General features: G+C 42.9%; 1 protein-coding gene across 1 annotated transcript in view; it reads left to right on the forward strand.

Moving 5' to 3' along the window:
* Positions 1-16,220, forward strand: part of COG5 (component of oligomeric golgi complex 5) — a 225,643-nt gene that overhangs the window by 205,561 nt on the left and 3,862 nt on the right. Inside the window, exons 19-21 of the mRNA XM_069977427.1 lie at positions 5,652-5,728; positions 8,596-8,722; positions 9,217-9,296. Coding sequence (XP_069833528.1) covers positions 5,652-5,728; positions 8,596-8,722; positions 9,217-9,296 — 284 coding nt within the window. The remainder of the gene's footprint in view (positions 1-5,651; positions 5,729-8,595; positions 8,723-9,216; positions 9,297-16,220) is intronic.

Consider the following 16,220-nt stretch of genomic DNA (forward strand, 5'->3'; position numbering starts at 1 on the left):
GTGCAGCCATATCCAACATCACTGCTCATTGTCCTGTGTAAGGCCCCATTCACACGTCCGTGTCAGTTTTTACTGTCAGGAAATCCTGATCAGGAGACCTTAAATGTCATCAGGATAGTATCAGGATTTCCTGACAGTAATCCGTTTTTACCATCAGGAAACCATTAGGAAAAACCTTCAGGATTTCCTGATGAGAAAAAAAAATAGTTCTTAATATGGTCTAGTATGCCAACATAAGGGATGATGGGAGTTGTACTTCTGCAACCTGGATGGCCACAGGCAGCAGAAGTAAAACTCCCATCATGGCCTGTCAGCAGAGGCATGATGAGAGTTGTACTTCTGCAACCTGGATGGCCACAGGCTGCAGAACTACAACTCCCATCATGGCTTGTCAGCAGAGGGTTTGGGGCGCTGGCGTTGTGCGTACGGGTAATCCGGCGGCTGCGGTCCGGGGGGGGGGGGGGGTTGGGTGGATGCTGTCCGGGGGAGGGGGGAAGCTGTCCGGTCCGGGGGGGGGGGGGTTGGGTTGGTGCATGCTGTCCGGTCCGGGGGGGGAGGGGGCTGAGTTGGTGGAAGCTGTCCGGGGGCGGGGGTCGTGGCGCCGGGAGGGAGGCCTGTGCTGCCGCTGCCTGTGCGGTGGTAGGGGTGCCAGTGGTTGCGGGGGCCGGCCGGCTCTCGCTTATCCGTAATCACGGGCACTTTCCTGATGTACTTCAGGAAAGTGCCCGTGATTCCGGCGCTCTCATAGACTTCTATGGGACCGTCCGGGCCGGAATTCCGGATAAAAATAGGACATGTCCTATTTTTTCCGAATCTATTTTCCGGAACGGATACCCTTCCGGAAAAATTCGGAAGGGTGTCCGTGACTAATTAAAGTGTATGGGTCCGGAAATCCGTCCGGATTTCCTGATAGGAAATCCGGATGGTTTTTTCCGGACGTGTGAAGGGGGCCTAAGAGGTGGCTTACACCATATAGCACCACTTACACACATACTCTATACGACTACCTCCAAAAGTAGTCTGAGAAATATATTTTCTTGGCTTGCTATAATCTGTAGTGCAGCTATCTCAGTCTTGACTGTGCAGTGTTCATAAAATGGTAAACCCCCAGGGGTAAGGGTTGGGGACAAGGGTGACCACCAGGCTGTTGCCCATTTGGCATAATGGTGCGATTAGGCAACCTCGGAGACATCCATGCATGCTGCCCCTGCTGTTTCCTGTCCATTTCCGTGGTGTTTCCATCATTTTCTGAGGTTGACAGGTTTTTATGCAACCTTCCCTGGGCCAAACTTGGGTCCCCTGCAAAAATGCTTGAGTTTCCCATTGACTTCAATGGGGTTCGTTACTCGAAACAAGCCCCCGAGTTTTGGGGAAATATTCGTCTCGAGTACCGAGCACCCGAGCATTTTAGTACTTACTCATCACTACTTTTTATACTTATTGCTCCTTGGTCCTCTTATGCTTAAGGCACCAATCGCCATATATTAAAGTTAGTCAGCGTCCTTCGGGATTGTCCATTGGTTGGGACAAGTTGGTGCTGCTGCCGCTGGATGTTAATGTAGCACACATGCCTGTCCTCCCCTTCCCTCTCAAGATTGTCACGGAATTTAAATACCTTGGCATTGTCATCTTCAAGAATATCAAAGCCTGTGAGAGATTAAATCTCACACCGATTCTTTCTAAATTTTAGGCCAAAGTGGGGGTGTGGTGTAAGCTCCCTTTATCAGTGGTGGGACGCTCTAATCTGATAAAAATGGTATGGATGCCCCAATTACTATATGTATTGCATAATTCCCCGATATGGATTCCTATCCGTTACTTTCATAAAGTACACAGCTTATTCAGAGACCTCATTTGGGGTTCCCAGCGTCCTCGTATAAAGCTAGAAACCTTGCAAAGAGCTAAAACAGCAGGGGGGGTTGGCAGTGCCTAATGCCATGATTTATTTTTTAGCCTCTCAGCTGCAACATCTTAGGGGGTGGGAGACAGACACGCTAACGGACCCTACTTTCCAATTATTACAGGCCCACTTTGGAACGGGGCAGTTATTTGAGGTCCTGGAGGCTAAATGTTTCTCAACGGCTGCAGCAGGCCTACCTTCAGCTTTATCATAGAGTCTGGTGGAAGGTTAGAGACATGTATGGGTTGTCCGGATGCTCTGCATACACCTTTATATGGGATACCCCTTGGTTGAGTGAGTTATTTTTCTTGAAAGGGTTTACACCATGGCGGGCACTTGGTCTTAGACGAGTGGAGCAGTTATACACTAATGGCCAGTTAAAAAGTTTCCAACGGCTGTGTGAAGAATTCCCCATCCCTAGGACACATTTTTACAAATACCTCCAGTTACGCCATACGTGTGATAGTGAGGGGGACATTTTGTCCCGGGAGCGGGTAATTATTCCGCCTATCCATATAGTGGGTGCATCTACTTCCACATCTGGTCTCATTTCCTTGCTATATATCCACTTGCACGACAAATTTTTAGAAAAATATCCGTTGACCATAAAGGAGAAGTGGGAGGCTGACTTGGGTCCCCTGGAGGATGAGTTATGGAAGGAAATTTTGGAGATGACGCCCCAGTTGTCCGTGGGGGAGCAGCACCGACTGTCCCATTTGTACCTGTTACACCGTGTCTACAGAACTCCGGAGTTCTTATTTAGAGTGGGACTTCATCCCGATGCCCTGTGTCCTCGGTGCCGGAGAGACGAGGGAGGGATCCTGCACATGTTCTGGCGGTGCCCAAAATTAACGAGGTATTGGCAAGAGGTTGCTTCAATTATCCACAAAGTCTATTCTGTTCACCTTGAACAGTCTCCCTTAGTTTGCATTTTAGGCTACGCAGAGGACATAGCCTTACCTAATCCTGGTAAAGTAGCTGTTGCTAGGATCTTGTATATGGCTAGAAAGCTGATAGCTCAATCCTGGCTTGACCAGGACCCCCCGACGAGTACGGTCTTTGTAGCTAAAGTTAACTGACTCATTGCCAGTGATAAATATGCCTATGAAAAGCGGGAGGCGATGAAAAAATTTGAGAAGATCTGGGCCCCTTGGCTAGATACCCCCGGTATGGCGCCGCCGTCACTTACTAGAGGCAGGCTCTCTCCCTCAACGGCCACCTAAACATATATCCATGAGTTTCTGCTTATAATGGAGGTTATAGAGCCTTTCTACTGGTTTACTGTCTTTACTGCAGCGTACCCCTCCTCTTCTGAAGGGTTGCCTGTCCGTACTGTGTTGGTTGTTGCCAATTTGTTGTTTGTATTTTCTGTTCTGTACTGTTTTGCGCAGGGTTTGGGCTACTGTACTGGCCTCCCTGTGGTTATGTGTCTTCCAAAAAATGCAAAACCTTTAATAAAAACTATTTGATTTTAAAAAAAAAAGTTAGTCAGCGTCCTGAGATGTTGTGTGCACTATTTGATGCTATGTTCTGATGCCAGACAGCTCTGATATGTGATCTAACTTTGAATAAAAAAAATATCTAAATTAGGGAATGAAACAGTAGAAGGAATATAAATCTATAAATTCAGAATACATATAAGTGTAATCCTACTGATTTCTGACATCTCTCAATAGAAATGTAAGCAGCATGGGGACTACTGGGAGTACTGGAATGAGGTAGAAGGGGAGGACAATTGGAAACCGTATGCTTTTCAAAAAAATTCAGGCAATACACTATGGCACAACGCTCCAGTCTCCAGTTATATGTGAAGCAGTGTGTTGTTGCTGATCAGGAAACTGAACTGAAGGACAAAGCTATTAAGTGAAATGCTTCAGGTTGGGTTAATAGTAATGTTAAAGTCACAAGAGATTATTTCAGAAGGAATTCATATTATATATATGTCAGGTTTATAGTAAAACATTAAAATGAATGTTCATAGGATTTGTTGCACTGCAGTAGGAATGGATAAAGAGATAAAGGAACAGGATGGGCAGATAGGCACAAGAAATATGGAAGATAGGGAGGTGGATGACTTAGACATCTACCATCTGCACAGGCATTCACTTTCCAGCCTACAGTGCATGAAATTAAAACACATGTTCATGTTAGGGATCCCAGTGATCTTAGTTACAGCTCCCTCTCCTTTTTGACTGGTCCTTACTAGAACTGTAAAAAATATAGTAATATAGGAGCACTTCAATGTGTAAAAAAAAAAGAAAGATCTGATCATGCTGTATTATCAGCAATCATTATGTATTTTTAGTATCCAGACTCTTCTCAGTATTTTCTTCTGTAGTTTATACTCAGGTCGGTTAAGTCTGCATGTGTTTCACTTGTAACCTTTTTACTGTGTGTAGTCAATCTGACCTGCCTTCCATGGGTCAATCAAAGATTCTTTGACATTTATCTGGCATTTTAATAGACACTAAATGAAGGGCATTTGTTCATTAAAGAACCATCTGTCAGTACTACTAATGGTGACGTTACAGACAATTACACAAAGCTTACTATCATATTAGAACTGTTTTCAAAGGGAAACTGTCAGCTGAAAGGATGTCCCAAACTGCTTACATGGCTACATAGCTGTGTAAGTAATGGGACTATCCATTCCTTCATTGTAGTTGTCCAAGGCTGCAATCCCAAAAAAATGCTTTCTATTATTTATATGAAGTGTCATAGAGGTGTGGCCTGACCATGCCTGTCTGACACTTCAGAGCAGCAATAAAAAGCATTCTTTAGGTGATTGCAGCTTCGGACAACTACAATAAAGGTATGGATAGTCTCTACTTACATAGCTATGTAGCCATGTAAGCCCTTTGGGGTGCAGGGGCATAACTACCATGCTACTGGGCCCTCCGTTTCATGCTCATTTACAGAGCTTACTGCAAGACTCCATTAGTGTGTGGGGAGAGCTTTATGAATGACCACTGGATCATTTATGCAGCCATTTTCCTCATTCATTTATTTATAAGCAGGGCAAAATAATGAGCCAACATACAAGTGTTTGCCCATTTCTCAGATAATTGCTGGACCTATTAGGGTTTGTGCACACTACCAAATATGCGAGAAATTCCTTGAGAATCCTGCAAAGATTCTGCTTTATGTTCTGCCCATTCCATTGATTTAATGTGTTTCTCAACCACAGTTTGCAATCTGCCCAAAGACTTGACATGTCAGCGGAGGCGCTCAAGCTCTTCCATAGACTACGGAACACTGAGGCAGGCAAGATTCTCTGCCGTGGAATTCTGCCTGATTTACTTAGTGTGAACATACCCTTAGAAGGCGAGGAGGAACATTGCATTAATTTGACCCGAACATCAATGACCTCTGTCATGAAGGGGTTAAAAAGATAATAAAATTTCTGATAGGATAATAACACTGTGAATCAGTGTAATTTGTGTACAGAATTGTGTTGTTGTATAAGGGCTTCAGAGCTGCAAGCTTTGTCATTCTGTCATTCTGCATAGAGTGTAATGTGGAGATTGGTATTCCGAGAATTAGACTCTTTATATCAGACACTGTATTGTAAAATGTCGTAGAAAATGTAACAATTTCAGAATCCAGTCTAGTGGATTTCTGTGCCTCATAAGAGTGGGAGTCTATTGAACTTTTACTGTAAACTGACATGAGTAAAATGAGATTTGAATTATTCATATAATTGTTAGGCAATGGTGATATAGAACAAACATGTATATTTGTCTTTTTGTAGATGGAATTGGCTGTGGCTCCTCTGTGTAGAAGAGTTGCTGACCTTGGAAGGTCATACAGACTTTTGAGATCCTTCAGGTAAGCATCTGCTTTAATAATACAGACAGAAACTAAAATAGCAGTCATTGTTATTATGTATTATGATACCCAAGGGAGAAAGAAAGAGAAAACATGCACTGCCTGTGTGGTCAAAACGTTGGTGGATGTGTGTAAAGCCGTACTGAAAACTCACTCACCTGAGTGAGTTATACATAGGGCATGACTTCAGTGTAAGCCAAAAATCAATTAATGGGCTCCTTACCGTCCAATTCCCTCCAAGGGATTCGTAAATCCAGGGCATTAGAAGCTGAAAAAATTCTTTATAATAGGACTTATGCACGGAATTCGCCAACACTTAGGACGTTTCCACAGCAACCAAAACCTCTACTGTGACAGGTACGCTTTAAGGCAGGAAAACCCCTTTAACCGTCACGTCTCATGCGGCAGCTCACACCAGAAAGAGGCTGACTGTTGTACCGAGCGGCGCGATCCGGGACCTGGCGCTGGAACGGGGTAGGTAAGTGACCTCCGCCGTCCATAACCACCCCATCCCCGGCCATAACTGGAAAATACCCCCGGGCCGGAGTACCCCTTTAAATATATAGATGCACATATATCATTAGTTACTGTTCTCAGGCGCATATAGATTAACAATTATTAGCCACTTGATTTAGAATCACCATGTATGGGAGTATTAATATATCAACCTTTAAAATATACCATATATTTTAACAAAGAGACTGTTCATTTTCCCTTTTGCCTGTAACACCTGGTCTTGTTCTAAGACAGCGGTCACAGATTTGTGCAAGAAGTGTATTCATTTTTTGCCATTTTGTGATGCACCTGCCATGTGTGGTGGGGCTGAGCACAGAGGAAGAATAGTTTTGTGTGGAGGGGGCATTGGCAATTAACTACAATTCACCCCTACTAGTTCAGACCTGATGTAGATTTGTATGTGCAGGCTCAGGTGCACCTAGATTTATCAAAGTAAATCCAGTGCGATTGTACACTGGTGGAGGTTTACTTAAAGCGTACCGTCATTGTGTAAGTTTTCCTGCAGTCATGCAAATGGATTTTTGGTGGTTTCAGAACTGGGTCAACAGGTGAGTATTGGGCTGTGCTTCTGCTTCTATAACTTAATACATTGGGCCAGGAAGACTGTTATGGTGACCACCAGCAAAATTTGGCACCATGCTTATTAACATGATATTCTGAATGCTAAGCTGCAAAACTTGCATTCTCTTCAGTAAGATTGACACTAGGAAAACTGTATTTTAAACTTTTTTGGCTTGTCTTTTCTTTTTGTAATGAGCAGTTTTTCATTCATTTCCACTCTCTATATTCCGTTAGATGCATGGAAATCGTAGACATGTCAGAATAAAGGCTAAAAATGAAAGCAGTGTACAATTATAGCACAATTAGTCTGTTTTGTTAGTTGCAATCTTCATGCTGATGCCGCTTAGAGAAGCTGTTATTTATGTCAAGGAGCAGCTTATATTTATGAAAAAATGTCATATTTGATTAACATGTCCAAAAATGGCATTGAACGTCAGCTGAGGAGCGGGCTCATGAACAGCTTGCTTATTGTGGTCTTTTCCTTAAAGAGCAGGTATCATCTAAATAGTTTTTTCCTGATCAGGGCCAGGTACTCAAAGGTGTTATTTTTTCCTAATCTGCTTCTATTTCTGATTATAATAATTTTGTATAACTTTTTGGACATTATGATGAAGGCTGCCATCTTGTCTGAGCTCTTGTAAATGTTTTATGGGACTTAATAAATAGGTCCAGACACAATAGCTAAGTAAAATAACTTAGTTTACTGACAAAGACAAAATACAAAGTTACTTAGAGATACTTAAGATATACTTAGCTATGAGTACAGATAACAGCTGTCCAGAGGGAGGCCCTCCATTGGATGGATAGCCAACGTACACCTGGTTGAAGAATAGTTTCTTCCAGACATTGCTGAAATACAATCAGCCATGTTACTCACAAACAATCTGGTTCTCCAAAGACCTCCAATTTTAGTCATTGTACCTGTTAATAAACACTTCCTCTCCACCCCTCCTCGAACCTTCCAGAAAGCACCTCTTTGCATTCGAGCAGGCGCAGAACGGCTTAGTGTGGTCATACGTAGAGAATGTAAATAAGTACACACACACTTCTCCCAATTAGTTCCCAAGTAATATCCAGATGACAAGTACTAAGATAAAAAAAAGACACAGATAACTATAATCCCTTCAAACTTACTAGTAAGGGCAAAGTAAGAACCCTGTTACTTACATATACATTCTCTTCACAATAACTATCAGATAATTTAAGAGTAAAACCATACAATTTCTTACTCTATTATACAGTCAGCTTTACAGCAAGCCCAATGGAAAATAAGGTATGATAGACAGGACCCTGTCCCATTCAGATTAATGAGGTCATTCTGCAGTGAAGGGGACACTGAGTTGTGAGCAACAGCTATTTGGTGCAACTGTTATGTATACACTGGTGCCAACTTTCACTCTAATCTTGTCTGTGATAAGTAGAAGGACAATACTGGTAAATGATTCATACAGGAATGGATGGGATCACATGCAAGGAGTTTACAGTACTACATTTTATTTTAATACAAATGTCATTGTCACACTTGCGGTTGTATGATCCATTAAGCTATTTGCATTAGGTATCACACAATTCCTCATACAATACTTCTGTGCAACCTGCATTTAGTAATGCTTATCGAACAGCCTTTGGTAGGCTTATAAACAACCGGTATACATAAATAATGCTCTCTGCTATATTGCACAGGTAGAGTAAATAATATATAAGGATGTGTGTTGTAATGTAGAATAAGTTGCCCCTGTGTCAATAAATGCAAATGTCGTTTTTATGTCACTTTTTTTATGGTGTTCTAGGCCTTTACTGTTTCAGACCAGTGAACATATTGCCAACAGTGCTTCAGTCGGAGACATCATTCCTTACAGTGTCATCCTCCAATTTCTCTTCACTAGAGCTCCTCCAGAACTAAAATCTCCCTATCAGGTAATATGACTGTTGTGTATAGCCCAAAACAAAACTGCATGGTATCACAATTTACTATATAGCACACACAGTATATTTTATATAAGACAAATGCATACACAGTTTAATAATTGTAGGAGCTTAAGGAAAAATTATATTGGTGCAGAAAAGTTCTCCTAAGGCTAAATACATCATCCTCTCAGAACATTGTTTCTTCTCAGGATTGTGATCCTGGCATTCATTTTTAGGTATATGTTATAACTAGAGATGAGCGAACCTTGAGCATGCTCGAGTCAATCCGAACCCGAACTTTCGGCATTTGATTAGCGGTGGCTGCTGAAGTTGGATAAAGCCCTAAGGCTATGTAGAAAACATGGATATAGTCATTGGCTGTATCTATGTTTTCCAGACAACCTTAGAGCTTTATCCAAGTTCAGCAGCCCCCACTAATCATCTCTAGTTATAACCTAAAAATATATGTCTAACCTATATGCATTCTGTGTTTTATTCTCCAGAGGGCTGAATGGTCGATTGCACGTTATTCCCAGTGGCTGGATGATCACCCATATGAAAAGGACAGGTTAATTCTAATAAGGTAAAATATATTATAGAAGAATTAAAAAAGATTTTGTCACATCTTTCTACGCCCTAACCATGACAAATGAAGCATCCTCAACGTCTAGATGAAAGAAGGTTTCACCATAATCACCTAAGGGGATTCTTTACTGTAATAACAGTTTGACTATGGAACTCACTGCCACATAATGTGGTAATGGTTGATTCATTGAGCAGGTTCAAGAGAGACCTTGTTGCTTTTCTTAAATAAGAAAAAAAAACTATTAAAAATCTTGGGCATTAGATTTATGGAGGTGGGGTGTTGATCCAGGGATTTATTTTATTAGTGATGGGTAGATTGTGAATGATCAGTTCAAAATGAACTAATCTTCGAAGTGACCTAAAGGATTTAGTTCACTTTCCTGACAAAGATTACATCAAACTGAACTGAAATAAAGCAGGGGGTGACAGAGAATCCAATTTCTCCAGCTCATTCACTATCACACTACCATTTACTTTTCAGTCCTCCATGCTGGAAAATGAAAGTAATAAAACACAGCACATTCTAGAAAATACAGATTTAGTAAAGTCTGTGTGTGAGAAAGTATATTCATCCAGCTCATCTGATGTGATAAAGTCATCTTGTTAGCCCAGAGCTCCAGTCTTGTTGCCAGCACTGGCTCCTGTATCCTCACTATTTGCTGTGTATGGGCAGATTCACACTACGGAATTCTCGCAGACAATGTCCACGGAATTCCATCAGCTGTCCGCCCGCACGGGCACGCGCTTTTCCGCCGGCTCCATAGACACCATTCTATGGGCCGGCGTATTCCGCGATCCGCTGAAAGAAGTGTCATGACACTTCTTTCAGCGTATAGCGGAATACGCCGGCCCATAGAATGGTGTCTATGGGGCCGGCGGAAAGGCGCCCAGATGTGCGGGCGGACAGCTGACGGAATTCCGCGGACATTGTCCGCGAGAATTCCGTAGTGTGAACCCACTCTATATGTACATATATTATTATGCTACTTGCAGCATTACTGCTTTTTTAGACATTGCCTATGAGTCAGTACCTGTAACTACCATAGTAATATGCTCCGAGTGTAATAAAACAGATCTGTTTCTAGTGACATGAGGATCCCAGAGCTGGAGATATAATGAACTATATTAACTAAATGAGACAATCTTCTGAACTACTTTTTAACCTTTTAAGGACCGGGCCACTTTTCGTTTTTGTGCTTTCGTTTTTTTCTTCTCGTCTTTAAAAGGCGCTTGCATTTTTCACCTACAGAGCCACATGAGCCCTTATTATTTTATGCCACTAATTGTACTTTGCAATGACACTTAATTTTTTCATAAAATATGCTCCAAACCAGAAAAATTACATGCCCGGTGGAATTGGAAAAAAAATACTTTTTTAAAAAAAAATTTGGTAGGGTTTAGTGTTTACGCCGTTCACCCTAAGGTAAAAATGACTTGATCTATGGGGCTATGTGAGGTGTGTTTTTTGCACCATGATCTGTACTTTCTATCTGTACCTTTCTTGCGTATATGCAACTTTTTGATAGCTTTTTATTACAATTTTTCTGGATTTGATACAACCAAAAATGCACAATTTTGCACTTTGGAATTTCTTAGAACTTACGTCGTTTACCGTGCAAGACTAGGAATGTGATAATTAAATAAGTTGGGCGAATACATATGCGGTGATACCAAATATGTTTACTTTTTTATTTATTTATTTATAAAATGGTAAAGGGGTGATTTAAATTTTTTATTTATTAATAATTTTTAATTAATAAAACCATTTTTTTAAATTTTACGCTTACATAAATTAGAAGTCCCCCTGGGACTTCACTGGTGAGAGATCCCGCCACTAGACCACCATGGATGGGCGATCAGAGGCATTTTAAATGCAGCTGTCAGTTATGACAGCTGAATTTAACTGTGTTAATTAGCGTGCGTGGGCAATCGCACACTTCCGCTAATAGCCACTGTCCCTTGCTGCACATAGCAGCCAGTAGCGGCGGCATACAGAGCTGGGTTGTGGTGCGACCCTTCTCTAAATCGCAGGAGAGGACACATGCCATGCGGGTACAGCATGTGTCCTTAACCCCTTCTAGACCAGGCTAATTTTCGTTTTTGCATTTTCATTTTTTCCTCCTTGTGCTTTAAAGGCCATAGCAGTTGCATTTTTACACCTACAGACACACATGAGCCCTTATTTTTTGCATCACTAAGTGTACTTTGCAATGACAGGCAGAATTTTTGCATAAAATATGCTGCGAAACCAGAATTTTTTTTTTTTTCGTTTTTACGCCGTGTGTCCTATGGAAAAACTGACATGTTATATATGTTCCTTAAGTCATTACGATCACAACGATATGCAACTTGCCTAACTTTTATTTTATCTGATGGCTTGTAAAAAATTCAAACCATTGTTAACAAATATATGTTCCTTAAAATCGCTCTATTCCCAGGCTTATAGCGCTTTTATCCTTTGGTCTATGGGGCTGTCAGGTGTCATTTTTTGCGCCATAATGTGTACTTTCTATCGGCACCTTGATTACGCATATGCGACTTTTTGATCACTTTTTATTACAATTTTTCAGGATTTGATGCGACCAAAAATGTGCAATTTTGCACTTTGGGATTTTTTTGCACTTACGCAGTTTACCGTGTGAGATTAGGAATGTGATAAATTAATATTTTGGGTGATAAGGCACGCGGCGATAACAAACATGTTTGTTTTTATTTATAAAATGGGAAAAGGGGGTGATTCAAAGGGAGGGGATTATTTATTAATACTTTTTTTTTTTTTTTTTACACTTATACTAGAAGCCCCCTGGGGGACTTCTAGTATATGCACGCTATTCTCTAATAGAGATCGATGCTGTATAGTTATGCAGCCAAAAGCAATAGAATGCCAAGCCGGGATCAGCGCCATTACGGCGCAGACCCCAGCCGGCACCAGAAGCAGGGAATTGCTCCTCTGTGACAACGTGAACTAGATTTCCCTAATAGTTTATTGCCATACTTACAGTTGCAAATTAATTTTACCCCCTGGTATGGGGTGATTAGGATCTGCCTCATAAGGGTTTTTATTGTCTTCCTCTGTATCAACACATTAGGGTTATAGGTTGAATTTGGTGGACTCCTGTTTTGGGGTTTTGTAAAGGGGTGTTACCATTGGTAGTGCAGGACAGTGTGGAGGAGATTGTTAGTAGACAGCCTTAGGGCATGTTCAAAAGGCTATTTGTCACTAGTTTTTTTCAGCACTGTTTTTTGAACACTCAGTTGAAATGTTTTGTCCATGTGAACAAACCCATATAAACCTTCTCTGACTTATTGGAAACAACTGCTTAACCATCGTCAGGGTCGGACTGGGCCACCGGGGAGCCGGGGGATCCCCCGGTGGGCCCCACCCCCTCCTCCCTCTTGCAGGGCCCTTCCCCTAAGCCAGAGAGGGGCCTCCCGTTTGGAAGCTGCCTTATATCGGGAGCTCCCACACTGCTGGGGTGAGTTCAGCACGGCATCAGGGCCCGTTCTTTCTATAATCATTGGCCCTCCCCTCCCCCTGCTCACCTGACTCCCTTACATCAGCTCTGGGCCTCAGCGCTGACCTCTTCCTGCCTGTCAGGAGAGCGGCAACAGCAGCAGCAGGGCCTCCTCCATCCCCCCCTCCCCTCTGCAATCACGTGACTCTCCTGTTGCTATGTGTGCAGTCGGTGCACAGGAGATGGGGAGAGGCTGCAGGCTGCCGGGCCTGGCAGGGAGAAGAGAAGATGGAGACAAGAAGACTGAAGCTTCCTGCCCTGCTGAACATGTGAGTGTGTGTGTATATACTTGTCTATCTGTCATCAGTGTGTGTCTGTACATGTGTCATGTGTTTATGCATGTGAGTGATATATATATATATATATATATATATATATATATATATATATAGTGTGTTTTCTATCATGTATATAGTGTATATTATGTAATGTAGTTCTATAGATGGTTTATATGTGTAATCTGCATGCTTTTGTATCTGTGTATCCATGTTGGTGAGTCTGTGTGTGTTAGTATGATTAGATGTATATATGTAAGGTGTGTTGTGTCTGCATGTTTGTGTATGTCTGCAGTATGTCTATTTGTGTATATATGTATACAGTGTGTATGTCTGCAGTATGTCTATTTGTGTATATATGTATACAGTGTGTATGTCTGCAGTAGGTCTATTTGTGGATATACAGTATGTATAGCGTGTGTATGTCTGCAGTATGTCTATTTGTGTATATATGTATACTGTATGTATGTCTGCAGTATGTCTATTTGAGTATATATGTATACAGTATGCATGTCTGCAGTATGACTATTTGAGTATATATGTATACAGTGTGTATGTCTGCAGTATGTCTATTTGTGTATATATGTATACCGTGTGTATGTCTGCAGTATGTCTATTTGTGTATATATGTATATAGTATGTATGTCTGCAGTATGTCTATTTGTGTATATATGTATACCGTGTGTATGTCTGCAGTATGTCTATTTGTGTATATATGTATACAGTGTGTATGTCTGCAGTATGTCTATTTGTGTATATATGTATACAGTGTGTATGTCTGCAGTATGTCTATTTGTGTATACATGTATGTCTGCAGTATGTCTATTTGTGTGTATATGTATACAGTATGTATGTCTGCAGTATGTCTATTTGTGTATATATGTATACTGTGTGTGTCTGCAGTATGTCTATTTGTGTATATGTGTGTATGTATGTGATGAGAAGTTCACACTCTGGAGGTCCAGTTGTGCCGGAGATCCGTGAGGCTTAGGCTCTGATCAGCTGAGGATTCTCACATCGAAGATGATAGGTGTTGTAGTTGATATAACAGTAAGACTTTAATCAATGGATGACGTGTTTCATCAGATGAGATCATCAGATCTATTGAGGATTCCCTTAGAAACACATTATCCATTGATTTAAATCTTACTCCTACGTCTACTACAACACCTATCATCTGTGATGTGAGAATCCTGAATCAGCTGATCAGCGCCCAAGCCTCACGGATCTCCTGCACAACTGGGACCTCCAGAGTGCAAACTTCTTCTTAAAGGGGTTGTCCGGCGCAAAAAAATTATTCACAGAATAACACACATTACAAAGTTATACAACTTTGTAATGTATGTTATGTCTGTGAATGGCCCCCTTCCCCGTGTCCCACCACCCCCACCCGTGTACCCGGAAGTGTGGTGCGCTATACATACCTGTCACGTGCCGACCACGGTCTCCGATCCTCAGCAGTGACGTCTTCTTCGGGCGGCCGGCGGATCTTCCCGAGTGCCGGCCGCCCTCTGCAGCGTCATCCGAAGCTCAGCCGCGATTGGCTGAGCATAACTGTGCTCAGCCAATCGCAGCTGAGCAGCTGATGACGTGGCCGCGTGTACCGACTCAAAAATAAAGATATAAGCAACAGACACAAGTGGGATAATGCCCCCCTCACCAGACTGCACCCCCTCCGGAGCAGCAGCAGTAGTATCAGTGATAGGTAGGATAAAACCCCCTCACCAGACTGCACCCCCTCCGGAGCAGTAGTATCAGTGATAGGTAGGATAATACCCCCTTACCAGACTGCACCCCCTCCAGAGCAGTAGTATCAGTGATAGGTAGGATAATACCCCCTCACCAGACTGCACCCCCTCCGGAGCAGTAGTATCAGTGATAGGTAGGATAATACCCCCTCACCAGACTGCACCTCCTCCGGAGCAGCAGTATCAGTGATAGGTAGGATAATACCCCCTTAACAGACTGCACCCCCTCCGGAGCAGTAGTATCAGTGATAGGTAGGATAATACCCCCTCACCAGACTGCACCTCCTCCGGAGCAGTAGTATCAGTGATAGGTAGGATAATACCCCCTCACCAGACTGCACCTCCTCCGGAGCAGCAGTATCAGTGATAGGTAGGATAATACCCCCTTACCAGACTGCACCCCCTCCGGAGCAGTAGTATCAGTGATAGGTAGGATAATACCCCCCACCAGACTGCACCCCCTCCGGAACAGTAGTATCAGTGATAGGTAGGATAATACCCCCTCACCAGACTGCACCCCCTCCGGAACAGTAGTATCAGTGATAGGTAGGATAATACCCCCTCACCAGACTGCACCCCCTCCGGAACAGTAGTATCAGTGATAGGTAGGATTATGCCCCCTCACCAGACTGCACCCCCTCCGGAGCAGCAGCAGTAGTATCAGTGATAGGTAGGATAAAACCCCCTCACCAGACTGCACCCCCTCCGGAGCAGTAGTATCAGTGATAGGTAGGATAATACCCCCCTCACCAGACTGCACCCCCTCCGGAGCAGTAGTATCAGTGATAGGTAGGATAATACCCCCTCACCAGACTGCACCCCCTCCGGAGCAGTAGTATCAGTGATAGGTAGGATAATACCCCCTTACCAGACTGCACCCCCTCCGGAGCAGTAGTATCAGTGATAGGTAGGATAATACCCCCTCACCAGACTGCACCCCCTCCGGAGCAGTAGTATCAGTGATAGGTAGGATAATACCCCCTCACCAGACTGCACCTCCTCCGGAGCAGTAGTATCAGTGATAGGTAGGATAATACCCCCTTACCAGACTGCACCCCCTCCGGAGCAGTAGTATCAGTGATAGGTAGGATAATACCCCCTTACCAGACTGCACCCCCTCCGGAGCAGTAGTATCAGTGATAGGTAGGATAATACCCCCTTACCAGACTGCACCCCCTCCGGAACAGTAGTATCAGTGATAGGTAGGATAATACCCCCTCACCAGACTGCACCTCCTCCGGAGCAGCAGTATCAGTGATAGGTAGGATAATACCCCCTTACCAGACTGCACCCCCTCCGGAGCAGTAGTATCAGTGATAGGTAGGATAATACCCCCTCACCAGACTGCACCTCCTCCGGAGCAGTAGTATCAGTGATAGGTAGG

Source organism: Dendropsophus ebraccatus, chromosome 1 (genome assembly GCF_027789765.1).
Source record: "Dendropsophus ebraccatus isolate aDenEbr1 chromosome 1, aDenEbr1.pat, whole genome shotgun sequence".
NCBI classification, from domain to species: Eukaryota; Metazoa; Chordata; class Amphibia; order Anura; family Hylidae; genus Dendropsophus; species Dendropsophus ebraccatus.